At 45.0% G+C, this 27,321-nt stretch overlaps 1 protein-coding gene and 1 non-coding gene across 3 annotated transcripts in view; one reads left to right on the top strand and one right to left on the bottom strand.

Annotated features, from left to right (window-relative positions):
* Positions 1 to 19,596, bottom strand: part of Mybl2 (MYB proto-oncogene like 2) — a 33,410-nt gene extending 13,814 nt beyond the window's left edge. The window contains exons 1-6 of one of the 2 annotated variants that reach the window (XM_069989799.1): positions 19,466 to 19,596; positions 15,413 to 15,506; positions 9,836 to 9,907; positions 8,956 to 9,048; positions 7,020 to 7,240; positions 4,106 to 4,292 (exon numbers count right to left, since the gene is read on the bottom strand). In XM_069989799.1, the coding sequence (XP_069845900.1) occupies positions 4,106 to 4,292; positions 7,020 to 7,240; positions 8,956 to 9,048; positions 9,836 to 9,907; positions 15,413 to 15,506; positions 19,466 to 19,485 (687 nt within the window). In that variant the 5' untranslated portion in view covers positions 19,486 to 19,596. The remainder of the gene's footprint in view (positions 1 to 4,105; positions 4,293 to 7,019; positions 7,241 to 8,955; positions 9,049 to 9,835; positions 9,908 to 15,412; positions 15,507 to 19,465) is intronic. The other variant, XM_069989798.1, reaches the window with a different exon arrangement.
* LOC138805362 (U6 spliceosomal RNA) lies at positions 10,242 to 10,345 on the top strand. Its single transcript, XR_011365509.1, has one exon. It is a non-coding gene; the product is annotated as a U6 spliceosomal RNA (small nuclear RNA).
* Positions 19,597 to 27,321: the final 7,725 nt, after the last annotated feature.

Raw genomic sequence — 27,321 nt, 5'->3', positions numbered from 1 at the left:
CTGTCCCTGAGCTTTTTTGCTCAAGGCTAGGGCTCTGCCATTTGAGGGGGGGGTAGATAGGGGGAAAGGGGGGTTAATTGGTGATAAGGGTCTCACAGACATTCCTGCCTGGGCTGGCTGATAAGAGTCTCACAGACTTTTCGGCCCAGACTGACTTTGAACCATGATCCTCAGATCTCAGCCTCTTGAATAGCTAGGAGTACAGGTGTGAGCCACCAGTGGCTTTTGAAGCCCAGGAAAATTCACCAGTGTGTGGGGAAAATTGGGCGTGGTTGTGGTCCTATACCAAGCAATGGGCCAAAATGTATCTATTCTTTCTTTTAAATTCTCTGTCCAAGGGGCTGGGAAGGTGGCTCAGTGGTAGAGCGCTTGACTTGCATGCTCGAGGCCCTGGGTTCGATTCCTCAGCACCACATAAGCAAAAAGAAAAAAGCCGGAAGTGGCGCTGTGGCTCAAGTGGTAGAGTGCTAGCCTTGAGCTGAAGAGCTGAGGGACAGTGCCCAAGCCCAGAGTTCAGGCCCCATGACCAGACCCCCCCCCAAAAAAATTCTCTGTCCAAGTTTAGAAATTTCTTGAAATAGAGCAAAACAGTAGTGATAAAAGCCACAAAAATAACCAAGTTTGATTTCAAATAATAAATGAGAAATAACCTTTATACTCATCAGTAAGGAATCTGCTAAATGAAAAATAACTGAAATAACTGGAGATGAATGGGTGGGTAAGACTGAAAACACATGGTGGACTAATGGCCTTATGAATGCCCAATGCCCTTGTGTGGGGTTCAGCCTCAGTCCAATAAGCCAGTACACTGCAGAGAGTACAATGGCAGGGCACAAAGGCCAAGTCAATAGCTAACTCTGAGCAAAGTGGGTTTTCAGATGCTAAGGAATATCTGTGAACTCCACCCTGTGCTGAAAGACTGCAGTGTGCTGATCCACTCTGCTTTGTAGAAAGGGTATTTTTTTCCCCTCTCCAGAAGTCTCAGGGTGAAAGCACACAGCAGGAGGATGAGACTTAAGGAAGGCAACATTATACTTTCATTTTGAAGGCTCGTCTCCATTTCATTTTGCCCAAAGGCACATTTACATTAGAGAATTGTGAAACTCCCTGAAGATGGGAAATTAAGAAATAGGCAAAAGCACTATGCAGTCCTCCAGTAGGGCATGGAGAAGTAGTACAAAGAACTCTCTCTAATCAGTGAAAAGGAAACTTAAAAAAAAAAAATCTGTAATCCTAGCATTTGGAGCAGGAAGTTAAGGCTAGCCTGAGAAATTCTAGTAAGACCTTGTCCCAAATGACCACCATCACCCCTACTAAAAACTAAATAGCTCTTGCTGGGCTTGGCAGCACTGGTGACTCATGCCTGTAATCCTAGTGTGAAAAAATAGTCTTTTCTATCCAAGTAGTTTGCTACTTTTATGCTAATCTTGTAAGAATTGTTTTTCTGAAAAGTTCCTGCTTTGACTGGTTGGCTTGGTCCTTGGTTAATTACATTTGTTACATCACATCCTTTTCCTGCTACAGTTTAATTAAGACATCTTGTTAGATGCTCCTGGAATTTTAGTTAAAGCCTATTAATTACACCATATCCTTTTGCAGACTGTGAATCTGAGTTTAGCCAATTGCCAGCAGAGGGGCAGGGCCTGCTAGGTTAGGGATAAAAAAGAATTTTAGTTGATGGTACACACTTCTACAAAAGTAAATTTTGCCTTGCTAAGTTTCTTTTGAGTTGGTGTCCTTATTACATTAGTATGTGACAAACAAAAGTAAATTTTTGCCTTGTTGAGTTTCTTTTGAGTTGGTATCCTTATTACATTAGTATGTGACAATACCCCATTATCCCAAGCCATTTCTAACACTAGCTACTCAAGAAACTGAGATTTAAGGATCATGGTTTGATGAAGCCAGCCTGGGAAGAAAAGTTCATGAGACTTTCATCTCCAATAAACTACCGAAAAGCCAGTAGAGCTGTGGCTCAAGTAGTAAAGCACTAGCCTTCAGCAAAAGAAGCTCAAGGATAGCACCCAGGCCTGAGGTTAATTCCTAGACTGGGGGGGGGGGGGGGGGGGAGGGGGGAGGAGAGAAACACCTGGAAAACTAAGCTGTTCAAAATTACTAAAGACTGGAAAATATATACAGAGTAGAGTGTTATGCTGCCACAAAGAACAAAATTGTATATTTGCAGGAAAACGAATAGAACTGGTGGTCATCTTTTAAGTAAATAAGCCAGACTCAAAAAGACAAGCCTTGTTTTCCCTTATACATATAATATAGACTTTAAAAAAAAAGTAGAAAAAAAACTATTAGAGATTAGAAAGAGAAGGAAGACAGGTAGATGGTGGTAAATATAAACAAGGTACATTACACACATGTATGAAAATGTCAGTGAAACTCAATGCTTTGTACCATTAACACACTAACAAAGATGGAAAAAAAGAAAAGGCTGGGACTGGGAAGGTGGCTCGGCTCAGTGGTAGAGCACTTGCCTTGCATGCCTGAGGCCCTGAGTTTGATTTCTCAGCACCACATAAGCAAAAAAAAGAAAAAAGCTGGAAATGGTGCTGTGACTTAAGGTAGAGCGCTAGCCTTGAGCTGAAGAGCTGAGGGACAGCGCCCAGGCCCAGAGTTCAGGCCCCATTACCGGACACCCCCCCCCAAAAAAAAAAAAAAGGCTGGAGGTATCTGCAAGATGTCTATTGTAGATCTTGGGCTCAGCACAATCAGAACTTTATAATCTGCCATTTTTGCTTACCACCTCAATTTTATAAAATAAATCAATCATCTGAGATATATTTTAAATGCTTGTTTTAGGAGTGGGATGGGGAAGTTAACGTGTGCATATACTGGTTTTCTTTCTTTCCTTGGTGCTGTCCCTCAGCTTTTGTGCTCAAGGCTGGCACTTTACCACTTTGAGCCAAAGCTTCATATCTGGCTTTTTTGGTGGTTAATTAAGAGTCTCACAGACTTTCTTACCTTGGCTGTCCCTTCGAACTGTGATTCTTAGATCTCAGCTTTCTGAGTAGCTAGGATTACAGGCATAAACTACTTATGGCTAGTTTTATTTTTAAAAAAATATGTGACTTCTATTTATCTTTTAATTTATTTACGTGGTTCTGAGGAATTAAACCCAGGGACTTATGCATGCTAGGCAAGTACTCTACCACTAAGCCATAGGCCCAGCCCTGGCTTCTTTTTCTTAATTGTAGTATAATACTGTATGATTTCATTTGCATGACTTTTTGAAGAAAGATAAAACGAAAAAAATCAGGGAGCTAAGAACAGGAAAGAGAGGAGAAACAAAAATAGCATTAGACAATCCTGGGTCAACATTCTATATCTTGATAGTGATGGCTAAAACAACTATACACAGAGCTGAGCACTAAATGAACACGAAGTTTACTGTATGCACATGACATTCCAATTAATCTTTTTTGGGGGTGGGGCAGTACTAGGGTTTACACTCAGGGACTGATACTTGCTTAGCTGACATTATACCACTTGAGCCATGCCTCTAGTTCTGCTTCTGAGATTGAACTTAGGGCCTGAGCACTGTCTGTGAGCTTCTCTGTGTTCAAGGCTAGCACTCTACCACTTGAGCCCAGCTCCACTTTTGGCTGGGAATCTTCTGGACTTTCCTTCATAGGTTGGCTCCAAATTGTGATCCTTAGATGTCAGATTCTTGAGTAGCTAGGATTACAGGTGTGACCTACTGGCACTTCCTGTTTTGTAAAGGTAATTTGGAGATAGAGTATGGGCATAGATTTGTTTGCTGGGCTGGCACAGAGCCAAAATTCTGTCTCGTGAGCATCCAACACTTTTTCTTTTGCTTGTTTTTAGTGGCAAACATTCTTTCAATTTTAGGAATGGGAAGAGCAACAGGTAAAATCTCTACTGAAAATAACAGGAGGCAGAAGTTGTCCTCTTCAACCCACGTCTCAATGTCCCTATCAAAATGATCTGCTATTCTCCTGAAGGCAGATTATGAGTTAATTATGTATAAGCCTGTCATACATCCCTAGAAAACGAAGACCCTGTGGTAGAAACTAGTGAGTAGCCTTGATAAGGTATTTGATGAGATAGAGGGATGCTGTGGTAGCTGCCTTACCTGGCTTTCCATCTGACCTTCCACCTGGCCTTCTGGAGGCTGGGTGCTCTGGCAGTTGTCCTTGTCCTCAAGCTCTAGCAGCAAGTACAAGGGGGGCTGGGAATCTTTGGACTCACTCAGGAAGCCACCTGTGTCCACTTTCCTTTTGATGGTGGAGTTCCAGTGATTCTTCACAGCGTTGTCTGTCCTGTAGAGGAAAACAGAGACCTTTGATGTGCTATGGTGGCTATTGTAGTCTGGGCACATCACTACCTCAGCTGTTCTCCTACTTCCACAAATGAAGGCACATCAATTTTGCGATGCTCTAAGATCAAGTCTTCCTGTTTCTAGCCCAGAATGAGTTGTAGAGAACTCCCTCATAACTCTGACATCAATGCATTTCTCAGACTATGGAAGATATGATAACACTGAAAATGTGTTTGGAACTCCCATCCCCTTGCTGCCCATTCTGCATCTAGGAACAAATGCTGACCCCCAGCCCAAGTGTCACAAGTCCCTTATACGCAAGTCTTGCTTTCCACCCAGACTTCTTTGGAACTAGCTCAGTGTTTTCCCTCTGAAATGTGAAAGAACAGAGTAATAGCTTGAGTAAGTAGTCTAACAGGTTCTGTTTCTGGTCATTTGCATGCCAGACTTTCAGGACATGGTGCTGACCAGACAAGGGTTGCTGCTGGTTCTTTGCTGAGATTCTCCATAGATATAGGATGCCCAAAGCCCCCACTGTTCTAAGTGCTTGATGCTGCTGACAGCTTCTACATAAGTCAGACGCTCTCTGCAGAGAAGACCTTGGAAGACACCAAAGATACCTCTGCTTTACACATGCACATGCTTCACATGTGTGTGGGCACACACTCACACAAACACTTTGGCTTTGTTTCTGGTCAAGGGTAGATTTTACTACAGTCCCTAACTCTTGCTCATTAGCCTCTTCTCATTTTTTTACAATTGTTTTCTCAGTCTTCATTCTATATATCCCATGTAACTGAATCTCTCCATCTCAGGTTTCTAACCTCTATAGGGAAGTCTGACCAAAATCACTTCCCAGCCCTTCTGACCTCAAGGTCAGAATCTGAGGTGCTGCAAGGAATGAGAACCATGCTTTTGCTCACTTATATTTATGAAGAACCTACTGCCAGCCAAGCTTTATCCTAGATGCTGGATATATACTAGCAAATAAGGCAGGTTAAACGTTGTCATATAGGCTCATCTAGTGGAGAAACTTAGGCATTTTATCTACCTGCATTTGGGATACACACCACTTAGAAGGCAGGCATGAGCACTATGCAGGGGTCTGGAAGAACAGACGAAATTTCTCTGAAGAAACAGCAGGCTCTACCCAGCAAGCCCCAAAGAATGAGACCCCATGAGGTATACAACAGGCACAAGGTAGTAGGGAATTGACAGGAGAACTTGTAGGACTAAAAAGAGGAACAGCCAGGAATGTAGGAATGCCTATCTCAGTGATTTGGAAGCATAAACAGGAGGACTGTAATACAAGCCAGCCTGGACAAAAAGCAAGACCTTATTTAAGAAAAAACTAAGCAAAAGGGCTGGGAGCATGGTTCAAGTATTTGAATACCTAGGCCCTGTGAGTTGATATCCCACTACTGTTTTTCCAATCCACAAAAAATAAGACTGGGCTGGGCGTCGGTGGTTCACGCCTATAATAGTAGCTACTCAGGAGGTTGAGAGTTGAGGATCAGGGTTCAAAGCCAGCCCAGACAGGAAAGTATGTAAGACTCTTTATCTCCAATTAACCAGCAGAAAACCACAAGTGGCGCTATGGCTCAATTGATAGAGTGCTTGCCTTGGGCTGAGGGACAGTGCTCAGACCCAGAATTCAAGCCCCACAACCAACAACAACCAAAAAAAAAAAAAAAAAAAAAAAAAGAGAGAGAGAGAAAGACTGGGTACTGGAGGCTCATACTATACAATCATAGCTACTCTGAAGGCTAAAAGCTGAGGATCATGGTTTGAAGGCAGCCCAAGCAGGAAAGTCTGTGAGACTCTTCTAATTAGCCACAGAAAAGCCAGAAATGGCACTACGGCTCAAATAGTAAAGGGATAACACCAAGATGCAGAGCTCAAGCCTTGGTACCAGCATAAAAAACCCCAAAAAGCAAAAAACAAGGCAATGCTTAACTCCAGGAAAAAAATTAAATGTCAGTAAAGGAAATAAGCCATGTGCTGAGGTTCATGTCTATAATCCTAGCTACTCAGGAAGAGGGTAAGATCTGAGACTGGTGGCTCAAAGCCAGCCTGGGCAGGAAAGTCCATGAGATTCTTTATCTACAATTAACCACCAGAAAACCAGAAGTGGTGCTGTAGCTCAAAGTGGTAGAGTGCTAGCCTTGAGGAGAAAAGATGAGGGACAGTGCTCAGTCTTGAACTCAACAATAACAAAAAAATTATAGTAGTATATTAGGGCAATGGGAGATAAGAGGAATAGTAATATCTAAAAAAACTAAATCTCCTAGCTGAAAACTAAGATTAAAAAACTATTTATAATTATGGAGATAAAATCAAATTTTCTTGGAATGGGTCTGGCAAGGTGTAGTGGGACACTCCCAGCACTTGGGAGGCTGAGGAAAGAGGATCTTGTAAGGCCAACTTGGGATACCTATCAAGATTCTTTACGTTTTAGTAGGAACTTGAAAAGAGGACAAAAGATTGATGTTTTTCATAACTCTTTTAATAACAGGTTACACTACAACCTGCCTTTCTTTCTGGCTAAAACTTTCCTTGGACACTGTTGTTTTAAGGTAAGAACCTTTCTGGAACACTCAATCTTCTCTGGAAATACAGCTGAAGAGTAGGGAATAGATTATTCCCATTATAAGGCCTGGCATGGCCCTCACCTCTTGGAATCTCACGCTGTCTGCTCCCATCTCCAAGCCTTCAGAAGGTAACTTACCTCCCTGGCAACATCTTGGCAATTTCAGCCCAGCGGTTGCCCAGCACTTTGTGAGCCTCACAAATTATGCGGTCCTCCTCTTCAGTCCAGCAGGACTTTTTCACCTCAGGGTTGAGATGGTTATGCCATCGCTCACGACACTGCTTCCCCAACCGGCCCTTCAGGTGCTTGGCAATTAGTGTCCAATGCTTCGTGCCATACTTCTTGACCAACTCGATGACCTTGAAGAAGAGCCTGTATGAACCAGAGGGGCCTGCCCCGCCACACTCCACTTTAGCACCCTCATATCCAAGAGGGTTGTCACTGGGAGATGCCACTGACTATACAAGTGGGTCTCCTCTTTGAGGTGCCACTGACCCAGTCTATAGCCAACATGTGAGCCACTGTGGTTGTTATTGGGGATGACTTTGTGTAGCCTACGTGACTGAGGATCTTACCACATTGTCTAGAATAAATCAAGGCTAAGGGTAATTAAAATCTTTGAGTAAAGATCAAGCCAAGTGCCAGCATCTTGCCTCCCTCTTTGAGAAGGGCAGAAGAGGATCTACTTACAAAGCTCCCTATCCAGGACACCCATGGCTCACTTTTCAATATGGAACCACAATAAACTAAAAGACAGCAGGCAACAGATAGACATTCTTAGCCCAGCCCCACTTCAGGGCACCATGAACCCTTCCAGCACTTTTGTGGAAATCAGAAAGGCTCAGAACCACAGCTATCCAGGGTTGGATTTCAGTTACCAACTGCCCCTCTGCCAAGTACCCTTGCTCAGAACACAAACCACAATAGTTACCCAAGCCAAACCAGAGCCCTCTCAATTCTGGACACACAAGCTCATATGCACACAGGCCACAGCAAACTAAAGGGCGTGTACACTTCTATGCAAAAGGAAATACTCTAGGGTAACCCAGGATGCCGTGAACTTGTGATCCTTCTACCTTAGCTTCCTGAGAACTGGGATTATAGGTATGTGCTGCTGTGCCCAGATTATTGTACAGTTTAAAATTTTACAGCAACTGATTATTATTCTGATTTGGGAAAGAAAAAGATCTGAAAAATATCTAGTACTCTTCATCTCCTCCTTTCCCTGTAGGCTGTCTGCCAGTGTGGAATGACATATTCTGGGCTGGCTTGGGAAGTTTAGGAAACACAGGAAAAACAGCTGTGGATGGTCATGATGCTGTTCCTTTCTAGCTTGGGTCATGATTAACTCTGCATCTTGGTCTCCACATCTATATAGAGGGAATAACAACTCTTCTGCCCACCTCACACGACTATGGGGACCAATTGAAGCAAGGTCTCCTGAGGCTCTAAATCCTGTGATTATATGTGGTGTGATCCTTATCATACCATTAAAAGGAACAGCAGGTCAGGTGCCAGTGGGTCACACCTGCAATCCTAGCTACTCAGGAGGCTGAGAATTGAAGATAATGGTTTGAAGCTAGGCTGGCAGGAAAGTCCCTGCCCATGAAATTCTTATCTCCTATTAAACACCAAAAAGTTGAAAGTGAAGCTGTGGCTCAAGCAACAGAGTTCTAGACTTGAACACAAAAGCTAAGGGACAATGCCTAGTCCCTGACTTCAAGCCCTAAACACACACAGACATACACTTTCCAGATGCTCTTGGCTGAGGAAGCTCCTTATACACATACATCACTTATTACCTTTCGCAACTCTTATGTGGCAAATGCTGTTACCAATTAAGAAGCAGGGATTTAGAAGCCCAACAGCTCTTGGCCCATAAGGGGAAAGCCTGGGAAACACCTGAGACTAGAGTGGCATGGGCCATATGAAGGCCGACCACTGGGATGACTCACTTCCATATTCAGTGGAGCAGCTCTGCTCAGAGGAAGTACAACCTTTCAGTGCCTACTTCACCTGTAGTGGGTGAACCCTGTGGGCAGCCCCATGCCACTCATCTTCTTTCTCTTCTTACCTTTTCGTCTTCCTCTTTGGTCCATGGACCCTTCACAAGATCTGGATTCAAAACCCGCAGCCATCGGTACTGGCATTGCTGGTCTGTGCGGTTCTGCAAAGAACACAGGAACAGTAATCTGTGACTTCTGACACCAGATCAGATTCTGGTTAAGCACTGAGTTCAGGCACACCTCAGTGGGTGTATTCTGTCCCATGCACACACAACATGACACGGGCTCACAGGCCAGAACAGGGAGGCTTTCCTTTTGCAACAAAGGGCAATCCCCTCCCCTATGGAAAGTCACTTCCTACCACCAAACCCAGATAGGTCACTGCCTCCAATTCTATAAAAGCCTGTGGGACATGCTAGGGATCCCCATTTTCCAGTGCAATAAATATTCCTTGAAATTATATGGAAGGAGTTGAGGTAAGTGGGGCAAAGGAATAGGGTGACTTAACCCCTGAGAAGCCTCAAGGACCCAGGGAGTTAGCCAGATAGGTGGCTCTGGCTATACACTTTCCCAGACACCTGAAGCTTTGGAGTGTGGAGACCCCTCATTGTCAGGAAAGTTAATATTCAGATGTGGTCCTACTATCAGCATTTCAGGGGGCTGACCAGGAGGTCTGCTACTTTAGGTCCAGTGTAGAAACACAGTATCTGTATGCACCTCTTTTGCAGGAAGAAATACCAACATGCAATTGGATCCATGCTCTAAGTAGACTAAGGAGTCTCTAAGCCTAGACTGCCAAAACTGCTGAAGTAGCTGCATGATGTTTCCAACAAGGTGAATCAGATTTGTGAGAGGAAAGGTCCCACATAGATTGTGTTGTGGGAGAACTTCCTTATCTTCTTGGTAGTTCTTGCTCTGGGGGAGGGACCACAGAGGGGCTATACTCACAGGAAAGTGGCTGGCCAGGAACTTCCAGTCTTGCTGTCCAAACTGCCGCACCAGAGCCCTCAACTGCTCATCCTGACAATGTCACAAAGACAGAGGGTTCATACGTGTGCAATGCCATACAGACACCAGCTTTGTTCGACTATTCAATCACAAAAACTGAACACCTACTATGTGCACAGTGAGAGTCACAGAAGCAGACAAGAAATCTGCAGACCTTTCAGAATTTGTGGTCTGGAGAGGGGAATGTACTAAGTGAAACTTCAAGGGAAAAAGTCATTTCTTGCTAGAGATATGTTGGTTGTGATAATTTTACTGAGTACTCCTCAAATTGATTTTAAAAGAAATGTGGTTTATACATGAAATAGAAAATATTCTGTATTCTGAATATGCTGATAATTTAAATCTTGTGCTTGCTTCCACAGCATATGTACTAAAATTGGAATGATACAGAGATCAACATGGCTCCTGCATAAGGATGATGTGCAAATACATGAAGTGTTCCATATTTTCTAATTTAAAAAAATCTTAAGAGGGGCTGGGAAGATGGCTCAGTGGTAGAGTATTTGCCTCACACGCAATGAAGCCCTGGGTTCGATTCCTCAGCACCACATAAGCAGAAAAGGCCGGAAGTGGCGCTGTGGCTCAAGTGGTAGTACGCTAGCCTTGAGCTGAAGAGCTGAGGGACAGCGCCCAGGCCGAGTTCAGGCCCCACTACCAACAACAACAAAAAAAAAGAAATATACTGAGACTCCATCTCCAAAATAACCAGCAAAAAGCAGAGTTAGAGGCATTGCTCAAGTGGTAGCACACCAGCAGAGCAACCAAAGCTAAAAGTGCAAGGTCCTGAGTTCAAGCTTCAGTACAGCCAAGAGAAAAAAAACAAATAAACAAAAAACAATAGAATATGGTTCAATCTTAAAAGGAAAAAGAAGGATTGGAGTCATGGCTCAGTTGGTAGGGCACTAGCCAATAAGCAAAAGATCAGGTAATGAGTTTGAGTCCTGGTCTCAGACCAAAAAAAAAAAGACTATTGCAAACCTGTGGCACACTTCCATAATCCTAGCTATTCAAGTGACTGAGATCTGGGGATTAAAGCCAGTCCAGAAAGAAAAGTCTATGAGACTCATATATTCAATTAAATACTAAAAAGCCAGAAGTAGAGCTATGGTTCAAGTGGCAGAGTATCAGCCTTAAGTGAAAAGAAACTAAAGGATGCTCAGGCCCTGAGTTCAAGCCCCAGTACCTGCACAAAAGAAAAATCCAGCCTGGGCAGGAAAGGCCTGAGACTCTTATCTCCAATTAAGCACCAGAAAACCAGAAGTGGCACTATGGCTCGAGTGGTAGTGCTAGCCTTGAGCTGAAGAGATCAGGGACAGCACTCAGGCCCAGAGTTCAAGCCCCACAACTGACACACTCACACACACACACACACACACACACACACACACACACACACACAGTAACAAAGTGTTGGTGCACACTAATGGGAAAATACTTCACACTACTCAATTAACTGAAAAGTGGTTCATAAGGCAAAGCAGCATGGTGTAGTTGTGCTTTCTTTCCACTCCTCTGCACTGGTCTCAGTGAGCTGCCCCCAAAGCCTTTCCTCAGCCTACACAGCAGATCAGCACTCTTGAAATCAGGCTCCTGTAGTCACTCCAAGGCTTTATAAACCTCCCCTGGCTAAATACTAAGCTGCATACCCTTAGATCATCTGAGCTCAACATTTAAGGCCCTCTAGGAATTGGTCCACCTGTTTTTTTTGTCCACGTCACCTACTTTTTTCCACTTCAAGAACAAATTGGACTCCTGTACTCAAGTTTTTCCACCTACAGCCATTGCCTATGGTGACTCATCTGGCTTACTACAGTTTGTCTTTCCTCACTACTGAATTTCTAGGTCCTCATCCTGAGCTCAAAGGCCACATTCTCAGTTTACTTTTCCCTTACCTATTCAGGTAAAAGTAGCTTTTCCTTCTAAAGGTATGTCAACATCCTCTCATCCAACAGACAGAAAGTGCCCCCATGTGCCAGGAGCCTTTGTGCCAGGAGACAGTGGTCAGCAGCTGGACATCAACCCAGTGACAATTTCAGAACATTACATGGACCTGTAATCAGCCTTCTCTCTAGCAGAAGGGTAGGAATTTGGTCTTGTTTATTCTTCTACCAGGGGTGGGAACTTTTTTTTTTTGCCAAGAACCACTAGGATATTTATAACATTACTCACAAGTCATACAAAATTATCAAGACCGGCACATAGACCTGGGTCAACTGCCCAGAAGCATATGGAGAAAAGCACTGTCTATCCAAATGTACTCAATGACTTTATAAGTCTTTATGGCCAGATGGATGGCGTTCCCTACCTGTAACCCACAGAGCCAAATATAATCCCTAGTTACCACAATGGTATGAACAGAAAAAGTCTGCTTAGTACTTGTCTAAAAAATATCATCTTTAAGCTGGATACTGGTGGTTCATACCTGTAACACTAGCTATTCAGTTTTCAAGCCAGCCCAGGCAGGAAAGTCTGTGAGATTCTTATCTCCACTAAACTACCCCCTAAAAAAGCTGGAAGTAGAGCTATGGCTCAAGTGGTAGTGCTAGCCTTGAGCAAAAAACACATGAGGGACAATGCTCAGGCCCTGAGTTTAAAAACGAAACAAAAATTTAATGATTGAAGAATGAGTTACAATTCCTAAAGCAAAGTTTGGGGGATTGTTTGTCTGAGGCAGGTTCCTCGCTGCTCAGGCTGGCCTCCAACTTCTGAAGCAATCCTCCTACTTCAGCCTCCTGAGTAGTTTGGACAAGTATATAGTGTCTGGCTCATATAGCAAATTTTACATAAACAATTAAACTTAAAACTAAATACATAAGTAAAAATATGAGGTGGAATAAAAAGCCCAGTAGGAGTCTTAAAATAGAACAATCAATTATGGAAAAAGTCTTACTGTGGAGATAGCTCAGTGCTTAGCATGAATTATGCTTAAAAAAAAAGAAGCTGTCCCCAAACACTCACCCACCCCATAACAATGCCCAAGAATCTTTTGAAAAGAAATGGAAACATAAGTCTGCAAAAAGAAAAAAAAAAACCCTTAAGAAAAACAAACAAAAAGACCTAGGCTATCCACAACTGCCAAAGTCTATTAACAGTCCTAGTAACTTTTATAAAGAGGTAAAACATGATGGCATAGCCATATATTTGTATCTTCCAGTAATAAAAATGAGACAAATTGGTGTCTGGGCACTGGTGGTTAATGTCTGTGATCCTAGCTACTTGTGAGGCTGCAATTAGGAGGATCACAACTGGACATCAGCCCAGGCATACATATATCAGAGACCCCTTCTCTATCAATAGCTCATGTCTGTTATCCAGCTGCGTGGGAGGCTGACTGGGAGAAAGATCATGGTTTCAGGCTAATCCAGATATAAAAATTAATGAAACTCCATGAACTGTCAAACTGAAGTCCAGGAGGAAGACCAGGAAGGAAGCATGAGAGACCTTCCCTTAAAAATGACCACTCAACGGGCTGGGAAGGTGGCTCAGCGGTACAGTGCTTGCCTTGCATGCATGAGGCCCTGGGTTCGGTTCCTCAGTACCACATAAGCAGAAAAAGCTGGAAGTGGTGCTGTAGCTCCAGTGGTAGAGAGCTAGCCTTTAGCTGAAGACCTGAGGGACAGAGCCCAGACCCAGAGTTCAGGCCCCATGACTGGCAAAAAAAAAAAAAATGACCACTCAAAAAAGGGCTCAGTCAGTGGTAAAAGAGTGCCTGTCTGAGTTCACACTCCAGTACTGTGCTCCCAAAGAGACCAATCACTGAATCATATAACATTATACTGAGCAAAAGAAGGCACAAAGAGAACAACTATTTAACTCCATTTACATTCAAGAACAGGCAACTTAATCTGAGAGTTTAGTTCATCAATTGCCTGGAGCTGGAGCCACTTAAACACGAAGCACACTAAAGAACTTCAGGAATGATCAGCAGTGTTTACATGAATTTATGCCTTTGCCAAGACAGTGTAACTGTGCTCACTGTAAAAAGGTGCATTGAAAATGGGAGAGGGAGGAGAAAGAGAAATGTACTCCTTACCTTGTGTTGCAAGGTGACTTACATCACCTTTGTAATAATAAATATTTTTAAATAAATAGGCTCCTGTCCATAATCCTAGCTCCTTAGAAGGGTAAGATCTGAGGATCATGGTTGAAAATCAGCTCAGGTAGAAAAGTTGGAGCAATTCTATCTCCAATTGACCAGCAAAATGTCAAACTGAAGGCCAGTCTCAAGTGGTAGAATGACTGCTCTGAGTAAATAGAGCAGAGCAGAGAATGCAAGGCCCTGAGTTCAAGCCCAGATTTTTTTCACACAAAAAATTTTAATTTAAATAAAGTAAAAAAGGTTTGACTATATGTAGATTATACTTAAATAATAGTCATAAATCCTTCAATAGATGAAGCCACTTGGGCCACATATTGAAAACTAACCTAAAAAGAAAACAAAAAATCAATTGAGTGTAAACTTAGGAGGGATATAATTAATTTTTTTTCTTTTTAAAACAAGGAGGGACTAGACATAGTGGTTTTACTTATAATTACTCAAGAGTAGACAAGAGAATGGAGAGTTGGGAGTCCAGATCCAGCACAAATAAAAGGCAAATGGGCATTGATGGCTCACACTGAAAACTTAGCTATTCAGGAAGATGAGATTTTACGATTGCAGTTTGAAGTCAGCTCGGGCAAGAAAATTCTGTAAGATTCTTTATCTCCACTTAACCACCAAAAAGCTGGAAGTGGAACTATGGCTCAAGCAGTAACCATAAGCAGAAAAAGCTAAGGGACAGTGCCCAAGCCCTGAGTTCAAGCCCCACATTGAAAACTGACACACTAAACCCACCCCCCACCACACACACAAAAAGGAAGTCACAGATTTCGTTGAACTCCTTTTAGTCAAAAAGGTGTTTACGGTTCAAATATTCCCACGAGTACTCATGTTGAAATTTAGTACCCACGGTGAGGTATTAAGAGATGTGATCATGTGGGCCTTTGAAAAGGTGACTAGGTCTTGAGGCCTCTGTCTTCATGCCTTCATTACTGATTCCTGGATTATAGAGTTAAGATCTTGAGGGCAGGTCTATTGTAAAAGCCAATTTGGCTATATTTTGTATTGTGCCACATGATGCTCTACACAGGTGAGGCCTGGGGACAAGCATTCTCCTGCCAGCAAGAAGTCCTCTCCAGAAGTGCCCCACAAACCTTGTATCTCCCAACTACCACAATGGCAAGGGGAATCAACTCTCATTCTAGATGAACTACTCAGTCTCTGGTATTGTTAGAACAGAAAGGACTAGAAGCATACACAGGGACTAGTTCCCAAAACACAACCTCCTACTCCACCTAAAGATTTAGAAGTCCCCAGAATGCTGAAGAAGGTCAGGGAGAGGGGTAGAGGATTCACTAGCCTTCAAAATGGCACTTCCTCCTCTTCCCAAAGAAGCCACTCAGGCTCACCTGGGGCCAGTCTCCCAATTGCCAGCTACTCTCTCCTCCCCAATTCCATGGAACCAAGGTGACGCTCACCTCCTCATGGGTCCATTTGACCTTGCACTTGCTGTCCTTCTGCTCCAACACATCTGAGTCAGTGTCCTGGTAGTGCAGCTCATCCAATTCCTCACTTCAGAAAGAGCAAAGTAAAGGTAAAAGATAGTATTTTCACATACCTTGACATCATGGTAGACCATGTGCCAACCAATTGGCCAGCAATTCTTATCTTTGTCCCCTTTGAAGAACTAAGTCTTCTACTTAAAAAAAAAAAAAAAGTAGCCAGTAATTTGTTGGTGGCTCACACCTATAATCCTACTATATAATCCCACCTATAAAGCTAATCAGGAGGCTGAGATCTGAGGATCACAGTTCAAAGCCAGCCTAGGCAGAAAAGTCTGTGAGACTCTAACCACCAGAAAACCAGAAGTGGTGCTGTGGCTCAAAGTAGTACAGCACTAGCCTGGCACTGGTGGCTTACGCCTGTAATCCTAGCTACTCAGGAGGCTGAGATCTGAGGATCACAGTTCAAAGCCAGACTGGGCAGGAAAGGCCATGAGACTCTTATCACCAACAAGCCACCAGAAAACCAGAACTGACCCTATGGCTCAAGAGGTAGAGCACTAGCCTTGAGCTGAAGAGCTGAGGGACAGCACCCAGGCTGAGTTCAAGCCCTATGACCGACCAAAAAAAAAAAGGTAGTACAGCACTAGCCTTGAGTGAAAAAGCTCAGAGACAACACAGAGGTTCTGAGTTCAAACTAGAGACTGACCCTCACCCCCACAAAAAAGTAGCCAGGCATGGTAGTATATACTTGTTACCTCAGATATCCAAGAGGTGAAGGCAGACTAGTGAGACCCTATCTCAAAAAATAAAAACAAGACCTGAAGTTCAATCCCCCATAATGTTTTTTAAGCAAAGAACAAGTAGACACAATTTTTTTTTAATGAAATGGAGTTATTAGCTATTTACATTTTCTTTTTTTGTATGCTAGTACTGGGGCTTGAACTCAAGGCCTGGGCACTGTCCCTTAGTTTTTCTGCTCAAAGCTGGCATTCTACCACTTAAGCCACAGCTCTATTTCTGGCTTTCTGATGGTTAGACAAAGTGTGGCTCTTCAGATCTCAGCTTCCTGTATAACTAGGATCATGGGCATAAGCCACCAGCAATTCTTTCTTTTTTGCTTGTTTTCAGGATTATCCTAATAATTTCAAAAGCTTTAAGAAAAAAAGGAATTAAGGGCTGGGGGGTTGGCTCAGTAGTAGAGTACCTTCCTGGTATGTACAAGGCCCTGGGTTTGGTTCCCAGCAACACAAATATAAATAAACAAGTTAAAAACCAGATTCATACTTTATGCTTTCAATAACAAACATACATATACACTGGATATTTGAAAGATAATATATGCAATTAATAAACACCAGAGGGCTGGGAATGTGGCTTGGTAGTAGAGTGCTTGCCTAGCATGCATGAAGTCCTGGGTTCGATTCCTCAGTACCACATAAACAGAAAATCCAGATGTGGTGCTGTGGCTCAAGTGACAGAGTGCTAGCTAGCCTTGAGCCCAGAGAAGCTTGGAGACAGTGCCCAGGCTCTGAGTTCAAGCCCCAGAACTGGTCAAAAAAGTAAAATATCAGAATTTTAAAGAAATACTAATTACCTAAGGAAAACATTTTAAATATGTTCTCAGAAACTATGTTCATTTTAGCATATCCTCTTTTAATCCTGGCCTACATTTGGGCAGTTGAGAAAAATCAGGACAATTATCTGAATTGTGGAGGCTTTTACTAAGAGGTAATTTTCCAAGTTGCTCCCCAAAGTCCTCCTGTTTATAAATCTAGAGTCCTAAACAAGCAAGGCAAATAAGCCTTGTGCCAAAAGGAAGAAGCTTCCTATGGTATCTACTAAGCCTATCTATCAGTCACTTCTACATGCCCATAGCACCCTGGAAACCCTACCTCAGGCTCTCTTGACAGTACCACAAAGGTCAACCCCACCTCCATATCCTGGAGTTTGGCACTGAAAGGCCTGAGGAAATGTTTGCTTAGAGAATGACTGGGATTCGTGAATGAATGGACATGCAAAGCTTTCTGCCTCTTAGTAAGACATGAGAATTATTAAGTAAAAAATTTCTAAGTAGAAATGCCTAAACCCAGCAACACATTAGCCATGGAAGGATCTGTAATTCAAACTTGTGTCATTTTAAATCTAACTCATGTGTCTTCCACCACTGTCAAGAGGCAAAAGTCCACAAGATCCTAGTAAAAGAATATACCTGGCTTTTAAAATCCAAAGCTCCCAGACTCCTTGACACAATTGTTTTGGCTTGGGCTGGGAATGTGGCTTGGTGGTAGAGTGCTTGCCTAGCATGCATGAAGCCCTGGGTTTGATTCCTCAGTACCACATAAACAGAAGAAAAAAAAAAAAAAAGCTGAAAGTGGTGCTATGGTAGAGTGCTAGAGAGCGGCACACACACACACACACACACACACACACACTCTCTCTCTCTCTCTCTCTCTCTCTCTCTCTCTCTCTCTCTCTCTCTCTCTCTCTCTCTCTCTCTCTCTCTTTGGCTTCTCCAGATCCAGCACCAGGCTCAGCTTCTACTAGAAATTCAGCCAAAGTCTGTTCCAGGAAGAAAGGTAACTGTATGGACAAGCTCTGGTGCTCCAGTGCTCTGTGTAATGGGGCTGGCATCTCAGACAGCAAAGAAAGCTTTTGTCACTTACATTGTGCTAGCCACCCACATCCTGCACACTCTTAGTGTTCCCATTTGACATGTGGAAGCTGAGGCACAAAGGGATTAGGACACTTGCCAAATCCATAGCCACATTCTGAACTTCCCTAACTCCACATCTTCACGTCTGGTAAGGTAATCCCAGCTTTAAAAGCAGAGGCCAGATGATCACATTTCTGGGCACATACCCTTTTCTCCTGCCTTTGGATGTGCTGGGCTCTGCTCCATGGTAGGGTGAGTCAGAGGCTGGGCGGGAAGTGGGGCATTGGGGCACAGAGGAGTTAGAGCAAGTGGCCAAGAAAGGAGAAGAGGCCTGCAGGTGCAGAGCCCTTCCTGTACACAGGAGAGCCCTCTTCTGAGTCCTGGGACCTGAGAGTGGTTTAGAAACAGCCACTTTTGGACAAACACTTCCTGAACTTTTCCCCGTAGGCACTGGAACTGACTTAGGTTAACTGGGAAAGCAAGGTGTCAAGGGCCCAGAGGAAATTCTTGAAAATAGCCAGCAATAGGGTGTCTGAGATGGGCATCCTCATCCTAGGAGAGCCAGCTCCAACTGAAAAGGGACACGATCTGGGTGGGGTTGGGGTTGGGAGAGGGTAGGATCAGGACTGGCTGACCAGCCCCCTCCCCACACACACAGGTGTAAGGATGGCCCAAGCTTGACTGAGTCTTGGTCTCAGGGGAACAAGCAAAATGGGGCCCGCAGTTCCTGCCTTTGCCCCGGGGGCTACTGGCAGGGCGGTCCCAAGACCTACCGTCGGTCGGAGCCTTGGGCCCCGGCGTCCCCATCACGGCAGGCCGAGTCGTCCCAGAAGCCAAGAGGAAGAGACAGACAAAGGAGCCCCCCGCCCCCACCCCGGCACCCGGCTCCGCGGGACGACGGGCTGGGGAGCCACGAACCGGCCAGGATGCCGACCCGCACCCGGGACCCGCCGCCGGGCCTGAGGGGCAAGCGGGGCCCGCCGGGGTGCGGCCTCCCACCCGCGGCGCCTGGGGGCCGCACCCCGCCCCGCGGGGGGCCTTCCAGCTGACACCCGCCTGACCGCCCCCGCCCCGAAATTAGGCGGGAGACGAAGTGACCTCAGCCAGGACTAGGTCCGGGTCTCCGGAAGCCCGCCCGCCCCAGCTTCAAGGCCTCCGGCCCTCCACCCCGACTCGGACCCGGACCCGGGGACCCGAGCCGGGGTCCGGCCAGCCCCGGGCTGCGCGCGCCCTTCAGGTCTCCCTGAGGGAAATGCCGCGCGGCCCAGGACCCAGCTTTCCCTCAGAACCCCCGCCCCAGGTCCCGCTCAGACGCCCGGCAAGGAGGGCAGGGGAAGGGGGGACCCCAGACCCGCTCGCTCCGCTTCGCTTACCCGCGCGTCCGCCGAGACATCCCCCCCCGGCCCGGGCTGCGCTGAGCCGGGAGAGGGAGCCGGGCCGGGGACGGGACGCCGGCTGTTTCCGCCGCTCCGGGCCCCAGGCCGCGCTCGGAGGCGTCAGCGTGTCCGCAGGTCCCACAGCGCGCTCGCAGGAACTGCAGGCACCTCGGGCGCGCTCGGAAGCACTTTCCTATCTCCCGCCAAGCTGGTCGGCGCCGCCCGAGCCTGGCGCGCGAGCGTGAGGGCGGGGCTTGCGGGGGGCGGGGCCTCCGGCGGGGGGTGTGGTCCGCGGGCTCCAAGATAGGGCGGGCCTGAGGGCAGGGCGGGGCCTGAGGGAGGGTGGAAGGGCGGGGCTGACAGGCTCGTTTGGGGCGGGTCTGCGGGGAGAGGCGGGGCCGCAGCCCGGGGCTTGGTGTCCTATTACATCTACGGGAGGCTTCGGGACCCGCCACCGCCGTGCTTGCAGCAGTCCGCGACCAGTCTGCTGCGTGACTGAGGCCAGAGCGGCTCCGCAGCTGCCCACGTAGCTCGTTTCTAGCTTGGGCTCCAGCCTCCGAGTGACCCTTCCTAAAAACGTAAATATGGTCCCCGAACCTAAACCTCTCTCCTGTTCCTGGGTGTAAATCCCTTGCTCCATAATCAAATGTCTAGGGCTCAACTGAATTGCCACTCGAGCCCTCGGGATATTTAGATTCCCTTCCTTTGCGTGGGCAAGCGTTACCTGAAGCTGGAACTTCACCACCAGGCTAATTCTTATTTATCTTGCATCCTAGGCCCACCTGCTGGCTCACTGCACGTCCCCCCTCCCCCCCCCCCCCCCCCCCGTGAGCAGTCTCTTAATTCCTCCCAGTAGCCATCACAAGAGCTTATATAGAAGGCCCCAAGTAAAGGTTTATTGACCTAAATAGAGTTTACCAATGAATTAAACTCAGAGTTCAAACTCCTAAGCAGAATTCTCTCCTTCAGGTTGTCATCTAATAAGTCCCCACTGAGCGTCGCCACAGCTTCCAGGGAGGAGTAATGATTGGAAGGTAACTGTAAGATGGAACCCTGGGGAGGCTAGACCAAACCTCAACCTCTTAGCTCCAATTTATGGCTCTTCCAGAAACTGTTGGCCACCTGGGGACAGTCCAGCCAGCCTCTACAAACTTCTCTGCACAGGAGAAAAAGACTTAGTTCTGGCTTCCCCCACCCACTCCCCTCACAAGGTAATTATACATAGACTAACTTCCTAAGTTTTCCCAGCCTATCCTGCACTAGTTAGACAAACCACCTATCTCCTCTGTGCCTCAGTTTCCTCATCTGTAAAAATATGTTTTGGGTTTTTTTTCTGGTCGTGGGACTTGGGTGCTGTCCCTGGGCTCTTCAGTCAAGGTTGAACATTCTGCCACTTGGACCACAGCGCCACTTCTGGTTTTCTGGTGGTTTATTGGAGGTGAGTCTCATGGACTTACCTGCCCAGGCTGGATTTGAACTGAGATCCTCAGCTTTCAGCCTCTTGAGTAGCTAGGATTACAGGTGTGAGCTACTGGCACCCAACAAGTTTGTAGATGCCAGTACTGGGTCTTGAACTCAGGGCTTCATGCTCATGCTTGGCTTTTTCATTGAAGGCTGGCATTCTACTACTTAAGCACTACACTTCCACTTCTGGCTTTTTGCTGGCTAATTGGAGTTGAAACTCTCATGGACTTGTCTGCTTAGCCTGGCTTTAAGGCTTGATCTTCAGATCTCAGCCTCCTCAGTAGCTAGGATTACAGATATGGGCAATTGGTGCCAGGATAAAAGGAAGGTCTTGTTTTTGTTTTGCATAATGACAGCTTTGTGGAGCTATTCACATGTCTAGTTTCTCAGAATAACCTGATTCAAAATATACCAGTATTTTTTGAGTGATATACTGAGCTTTCCCTCTAGTCAAATTGTGGGGTAGTGTGTCATAAGCTCTAACACTATGCTCTTAATCATTATACTGGTTATTGGATCTACTTTGTTGGATGCCTGTATTATTAAATAAATGAACAGGTAAAAGCAGAGAAGACTCTGGCCCAGCAATAAGTACCGTATTGCTAGTAGGAATTTGGGGGTTTCAGTGCTAGATTTAAGCTCAGGACCTCCCACATACTGTTACTTAGTAATACCCTCAGCCCTTACCACTGCTAACACTACTATGACTACTATTACTATTATTCTGAGCCTAGATGCCCTCACCCTTGTCTTCTGAGGTCCAAGAAGCCACTTTACATGATGCACATAGCTTAGGCAAGGCATATACTGAAGGTAAGAAGCAAGGAGGTAGAGAGTTCATCTGGAACCTGGAACTGCTGGGTCAGTTAACCCCAATACACTAACCAGAAGAGTCTGGGAATATTTCTTCTCCATTAACCAACAGACACCCGTGAGGGAGAAGAATCTTAGAGGAATCCTAACATTCAGAGAATAACCATACCTGGTAGTGGTCTCTGAGCTCTGGGCAGGTAACATACATCCTGAACTTTGCTGGGAATATTATCTGGAACATGCCCTCTTTGGATGGGAGTGAGGTAGAAGAGGCTCTAGACATAGGCACTTCATCTACTCTGCCCCAGTATCCTGACTAGCTAGTCCTTGTGTTAAAAGATCAAGACATAGGGCTGAGAAGGTGGCTCAGTGGGAGAGTGTTAGCTTTGAGGTAAAGAGCTGAGGGACAGCACCCAGACCCAGGGTTCAGGCCCAACGACTGAGGAAAAAAAAAGAAAAAGATCAGCAACAGACTGAACACAAAACTAACACTGGCAGATGAAAAATGATAATAGGATCTGCCTAGAGCTTTCTCTACCTTCTTTACATATAAAAGTAATTGCTATCCCCACCTTCTTTTTCCCCTCCTAACAATCAAAACTTGGCTTCAGGCATGCCAGGCAATTAGTCTACCATAAAGCTACTCCCAGCCTACAGTTTAAAGATAAGATGACAGAGTAAAGTTTTTAAGTAAACTGCGTTGGCCCAGTGGACTGAAGCTGAGTGCCCACCCAGTTAGGGTCACTGAGATTTCTTCAGAGCTGAATGATTTAGGAGTTTGCAAAACAAGTAATGTAAAGAATGGCACAATGAACCATCACTGCATGGCAGGGAGGAGGAATATTAAAATTCTCACTCTTGCTAGGTGCCAGCAGCTCACTGTTGTAATCCTACTCAGGAGGCTGAGATCTGGAAAGCTACAGTTCAAAAAGTGTAAGTATGGGCAGAAAAGTCTGAGAGATGCCATCTCCAAACTAATGAACAGAAAGCAAGGCCAGAGGCATGATTCAAATGGTAAGAGAACAATTTTATTTACATACCATACCCAGGCTGGCTCTAGACCTCTACCTTGGACTTCCTGGGGCATCAGTTTTCACTAATATTTTCATTTGTTCTTCTGTATGATGATCACTTGAAGTCCAACAATTGAAGTAAGGACTTGTGGGGTTGAGAGCTTGGGGACAAAGTCAGGGAGGAATAGCCATTGGACATTAGGGCCTTATCCACCCAGGTGGACACCAGATACACCTCTTGGCCATCCCTGTGGCTTTAAGTGGACGAGTTCTCACCCTCCTCTGTGAGGAAAGAGAGGGAAGATTAGGCCTCAGAGTCAATCTAGCAGTCTTGCTGCCTGCGAGTGATCCAGAGCAAGTGTGGTAGCCAGAAGCAGGTGTAGCAGTGCCTGGCTCAAAAATTAAACAGTAAAAAGGTTGATAACAAGTCCTAGTGGCCCAAGAAGCCAGGGCTAGAGCCCATGGATCAGGGAAGGAGCAGGGATCTCCCAAGGAGCATCACAGGAGTTGTTCCTAGGGAGCGCCACTGTACCAGATCCCCAGTGGGCTTGGTAGCTGGGGTGCTGAGTTCTGAGGGAGCCTGTACCTCCAAGGTCCCCCCCCCACTATAAATAGGCGATGCAGAGGGTCTCTGAAAGAACAATGACAGCACCAAATGGGGATATGGCTAGCCTGTGACCACAGGTCATGGGACTTCATAGCTCAGTCCTGGTCCTAGTCTCTGGACCAGCTCCTTTAGCACCCAAGTTTTCTTCCTGATATTTGTCACCATTTATGACTGTTGGTTAACTTCCTCCTACAATTAGATTGTGAGCTGCTTAGGATGCAGGGTGGGGGAGAGTTCAAACCCAGAGGATTCATTAGGCCACATATGAAAATTAAATATCACATCAACAAGGAGATTTCTTTATTGTTCTGAAACTGTCTTGAAGATACACATCAGTTGCAGAGGGAAATTGGATGGATGTAAAAGGGTAGAAATCTTTCCTCTTAACATTCTTTAATTCCATGATGAAATCTTACATAAACATTAAGTCCAGTAAGGCATTTGTACAACTCTAGAACCTTTTAGGTAACAAATCTAAGACATAAAACACACTTACCCTCTAATGTGTAGAGGGTTTTGATTGGTTGGTTGATTTTGGTTTAGTTTTGTGAATGTGTATATGGCCTGGCTATTGAACTTATTAGGCTATTTCCACTCAAGCCTGGCACTCTACCACTTGAGCCACACCTCCTAGGCCTAGTTTAACGTTTGAGACAGTGTCTTGCTATGTAGTCCAGGCTATCTTAAAAGCTTGATCTTCCTTCCTCAGATATTGCTGGGGTTACAGGAGTGTATACCACCTGTATCCTGCTAATACTGGGTTTTATAACTTAGCAAAGCCACACAAAAGACAGATGAGCAGGGTGTTGGTGGCTCACGCCTATAATCCTAGCTACTCAGGAGGCTGAGATCTGAAGATCATGGTTCAAAGCCAGCCCAGGCAGGAAAGTCCATGAGATTCTTATCTCCAATAAACCACTCAGAAAATTGGAAGTGGCGCTGTGGCTCAAGTGGTAGAGTGCTCACCTTTTGCTGAAGAGCTCTGGGACAGCGCCCAGGCCCAGAGTTCAAGCCCCATGACTGACAAAAAAAAAAAAAGACATATGAATCATGAAATGCCACAAATGTTTCTCCTTATTCTTATAGAAAGTGGTTGTTACCTGCATTATCCTTTCTCATTATTTCCTCTTAACACTTTTTTTTAGAGTGGGTACTGGGGCTTGAATTCAAGGCCTTTTGTCCTTACAGGGCTTTTTCCATTCAAGGCTGGTGCTCTACCACTTGAGTTATGCTTTTAGTCATTTCCACTTCATTTTGAAATGAATCTAATCACAGATGTATTTTATTGCAATAAATAAATTCTCCATGTCAGGGGCTTGTGGTTCACACCTATAATCTACTCAGGAGACTGAGATCTGGGGGATGTAGTTCAAGACAGCCTGGCCAGAAAAGACTCATTCAATTAACCACCAAAAAACTGGAAGTAGTTGTGGCTCAAGTGGTAGATCACTAGTTTTGAGAAAAAAAGGTCAGGGACAGTGTCCCCCACCCCCAGGCCCTGAATTTAAGCCCCATACACACATCCACAAAAACTTGTTATTGCTGGAGGGGATGCGGAGAAAGAGGAACCCTACATCATTGCCGGTGGGAATATATACTAATACAACCACTTTGGAAAGCAGTCTGGAGATACCTCAGAAAGCTAAATTTAGACCTCCCCTATGACCCAGCCATACCACTTCTAGGCATTCTACCCTGAGCAACAGGAACCAGGATACAAGGACACATGTACCTCTATGTTCATTGCAGCACTGTTCACAATAGGCAAGATAAGGAAACAACCCAGATGCCCCACTACAGATGTGTGGATCCAAAAATTGAGGTACCTATTATGCAGCCACTAGAAAGGACAAAATAATGGCATTTGCAGGGAAATGGATGGAACTAGAGCAAATCATTTTGAGCCAGGCAAGCCAAGTACAAAGAGATAAACGGCACATGTGCTCCCTGATATGTGGATACTAAAGCCATAATGCAAGGATATAAGACAAAGTAAAGAGGACTCGAGAAACAAAGGAATGACTCCATGTTCTTTACCACATATATGGTATCTATATATATGCACACATCTGAGGGAAGCTAGGAGGAGGACACAGAATCAGAGGGAAACAGGAAAAGATACAACAGAGGGGCCCATCAGCTGCACTGGACATTGATGAAAATGAGCTAAGCAACTCAAAGGCAGCGATGGGAGGGAGGGAAAAGCAAAAGGAAAGAAATGTAAGTATCACCTGATGTGGAAGAAATAGTTGTATTGTCAAAGCTCATAGAATTCACAAAGCTTACAGACCATGATAAAGACAACTTGCCTTATGAAGGTTAAAATGTGTTTGTGACTTTACATAAGTATCACTATTCCACAATACTGTGAAATATGTGAAATTTATGTAATCACCTAATCTCAAAAAATCATTAAAAAAAAACCAGGGCTGGGAAGGTGGCTCAGTGGTAGAGCGCTTGCCTTGCATGCATGAGGCCCTGGGTTTGATTCCTCAGCACCACATAAGCAAAAAGAAAAACGCTGGAAGTGGCGCTGTGGCTCAAGTGGTAGAGCGCTAGCCTTGAGCTGAAGAGCTGAGGGACAGCACCCAGGCCGAGTTCATGCCTGATGACCGGACCCAAAACAAACAAACAAACAAACATATATCACAATTAACCTTCCTTATACCACTAATAAATGCTAACAAATAATAAATAATTTTTTTAAAAAAAAACCTTGTTATTGCTGGGCACTGGTGGCTTATGCCGCCAGTAGCTTATACTACTCAGAAGGCTGAGATCTGAGGATAGTGGTTTGAAGACAGCCCACACAGAAAAGTCTGTGAGACTCTTATCTCCAATAAACTACTCAGAAAAAGCTGAAAGTGGCCTTATGGCTCAAGTGGTAGAATGCTAGCCTTGAGCACAAAGAAAGCAGTTCAGGGACAGCACCCAAACCCTGATTGAGTTCAAGCCCAGGACCAGCAAAAACAAAAACAAAAAACTTTCTATTTTTGTTTCCTGATAAATTTGATCCTGTCATTTTTTTGTTGCTCTTTGATTGATTTTTGCAGATATTAGGGCTTGAATTCAGTGCCTGAGCTGAGCTTTCTTGCTTATGGCTAGCACTCTACCACTTGAACCACACTCTAGTCCAGCAATTTACTGGTTTAATTGGAGATAGAATCTCAGAATTTTCTGCCTCAGTTGGTTCAAACTTCAAATAACAGATGGGAGCCAGCAGCACTCAGATTAGAAGGAAATATTCTTTTTGTTGTTGTTGTTGTTCGTGGGGCTTGAACTCTGGGCCTGGGCGCTGTCCCTGAGTTCTTCAGCTCAAGTCTAGCGCTCTATCACTTGAGCCATAGTGCCACTTTTGGTTTTCTGAGTGGTTTTATTGGAGATAATAGTCTCATGGCCTTTCTTGCCCAGGCTGGCTTTGAACCTCGATCCTCAGATCTCAGCCTCCTGAGTAGCTAGGATTACAGGTGTGAGCCACCACACCCGGCTTAGGAGCAAATATTCTTTTGGAAGCTCTGCCACCTTCAATTTGGCTTCTGATGTCCCCCAGAGATGGTTCTCTGTATATTCAAATACACTACTGTGCATTTCCACCTATCAACTGCTCCTGCTAGATGGAAACCATCTCTCTCACTGTTCCCTGAGAATGCCCTTGAGCCTCCTTGGGACAGAACACCACATTTAACCCTGCATTATAACCCAAAATTATGATATAATCAAGTTCTCCAGAAATTCACCTGAGGGAGAAAATGTGGATGCATGCAGATGGCTGAGTTCAATGGACAGCTGGCAGACAATATGGTGAGCGATCTAAGGAAGGTAGCTGCTCATTTATTTTTTTCCTTAGGTACAGTGGGGCAAACACACTGAGTTTAAATTTTGTATTATTTTTTAACTAGCCCAGAAAGTTGTGCAGTATTTCCCAAAGCTTGAGAGTTTTATAGGTCTTTCATAAG

Source organism: Dipodomys merriami, unplaced genomic scaffold (genome assembly GCF_024711535.1).
Source record: "Dipodomys merriami isolate MVZ:Mamm:240054 unplaced genomic scaffold, mDipMer1.0.p SCAF_39, whole genome shotgun sequence".
In the NCBI taxonomy this organism is placed as follows: Eukaryota; Metazoa; Chordata; class Mammalia; order Rodentia; family Heteromyidae; genus Dipodomys; species Dipodomys merriami.
This window is presented reverse-complemented; position numbering and strand designations above follow the sequence as displayed.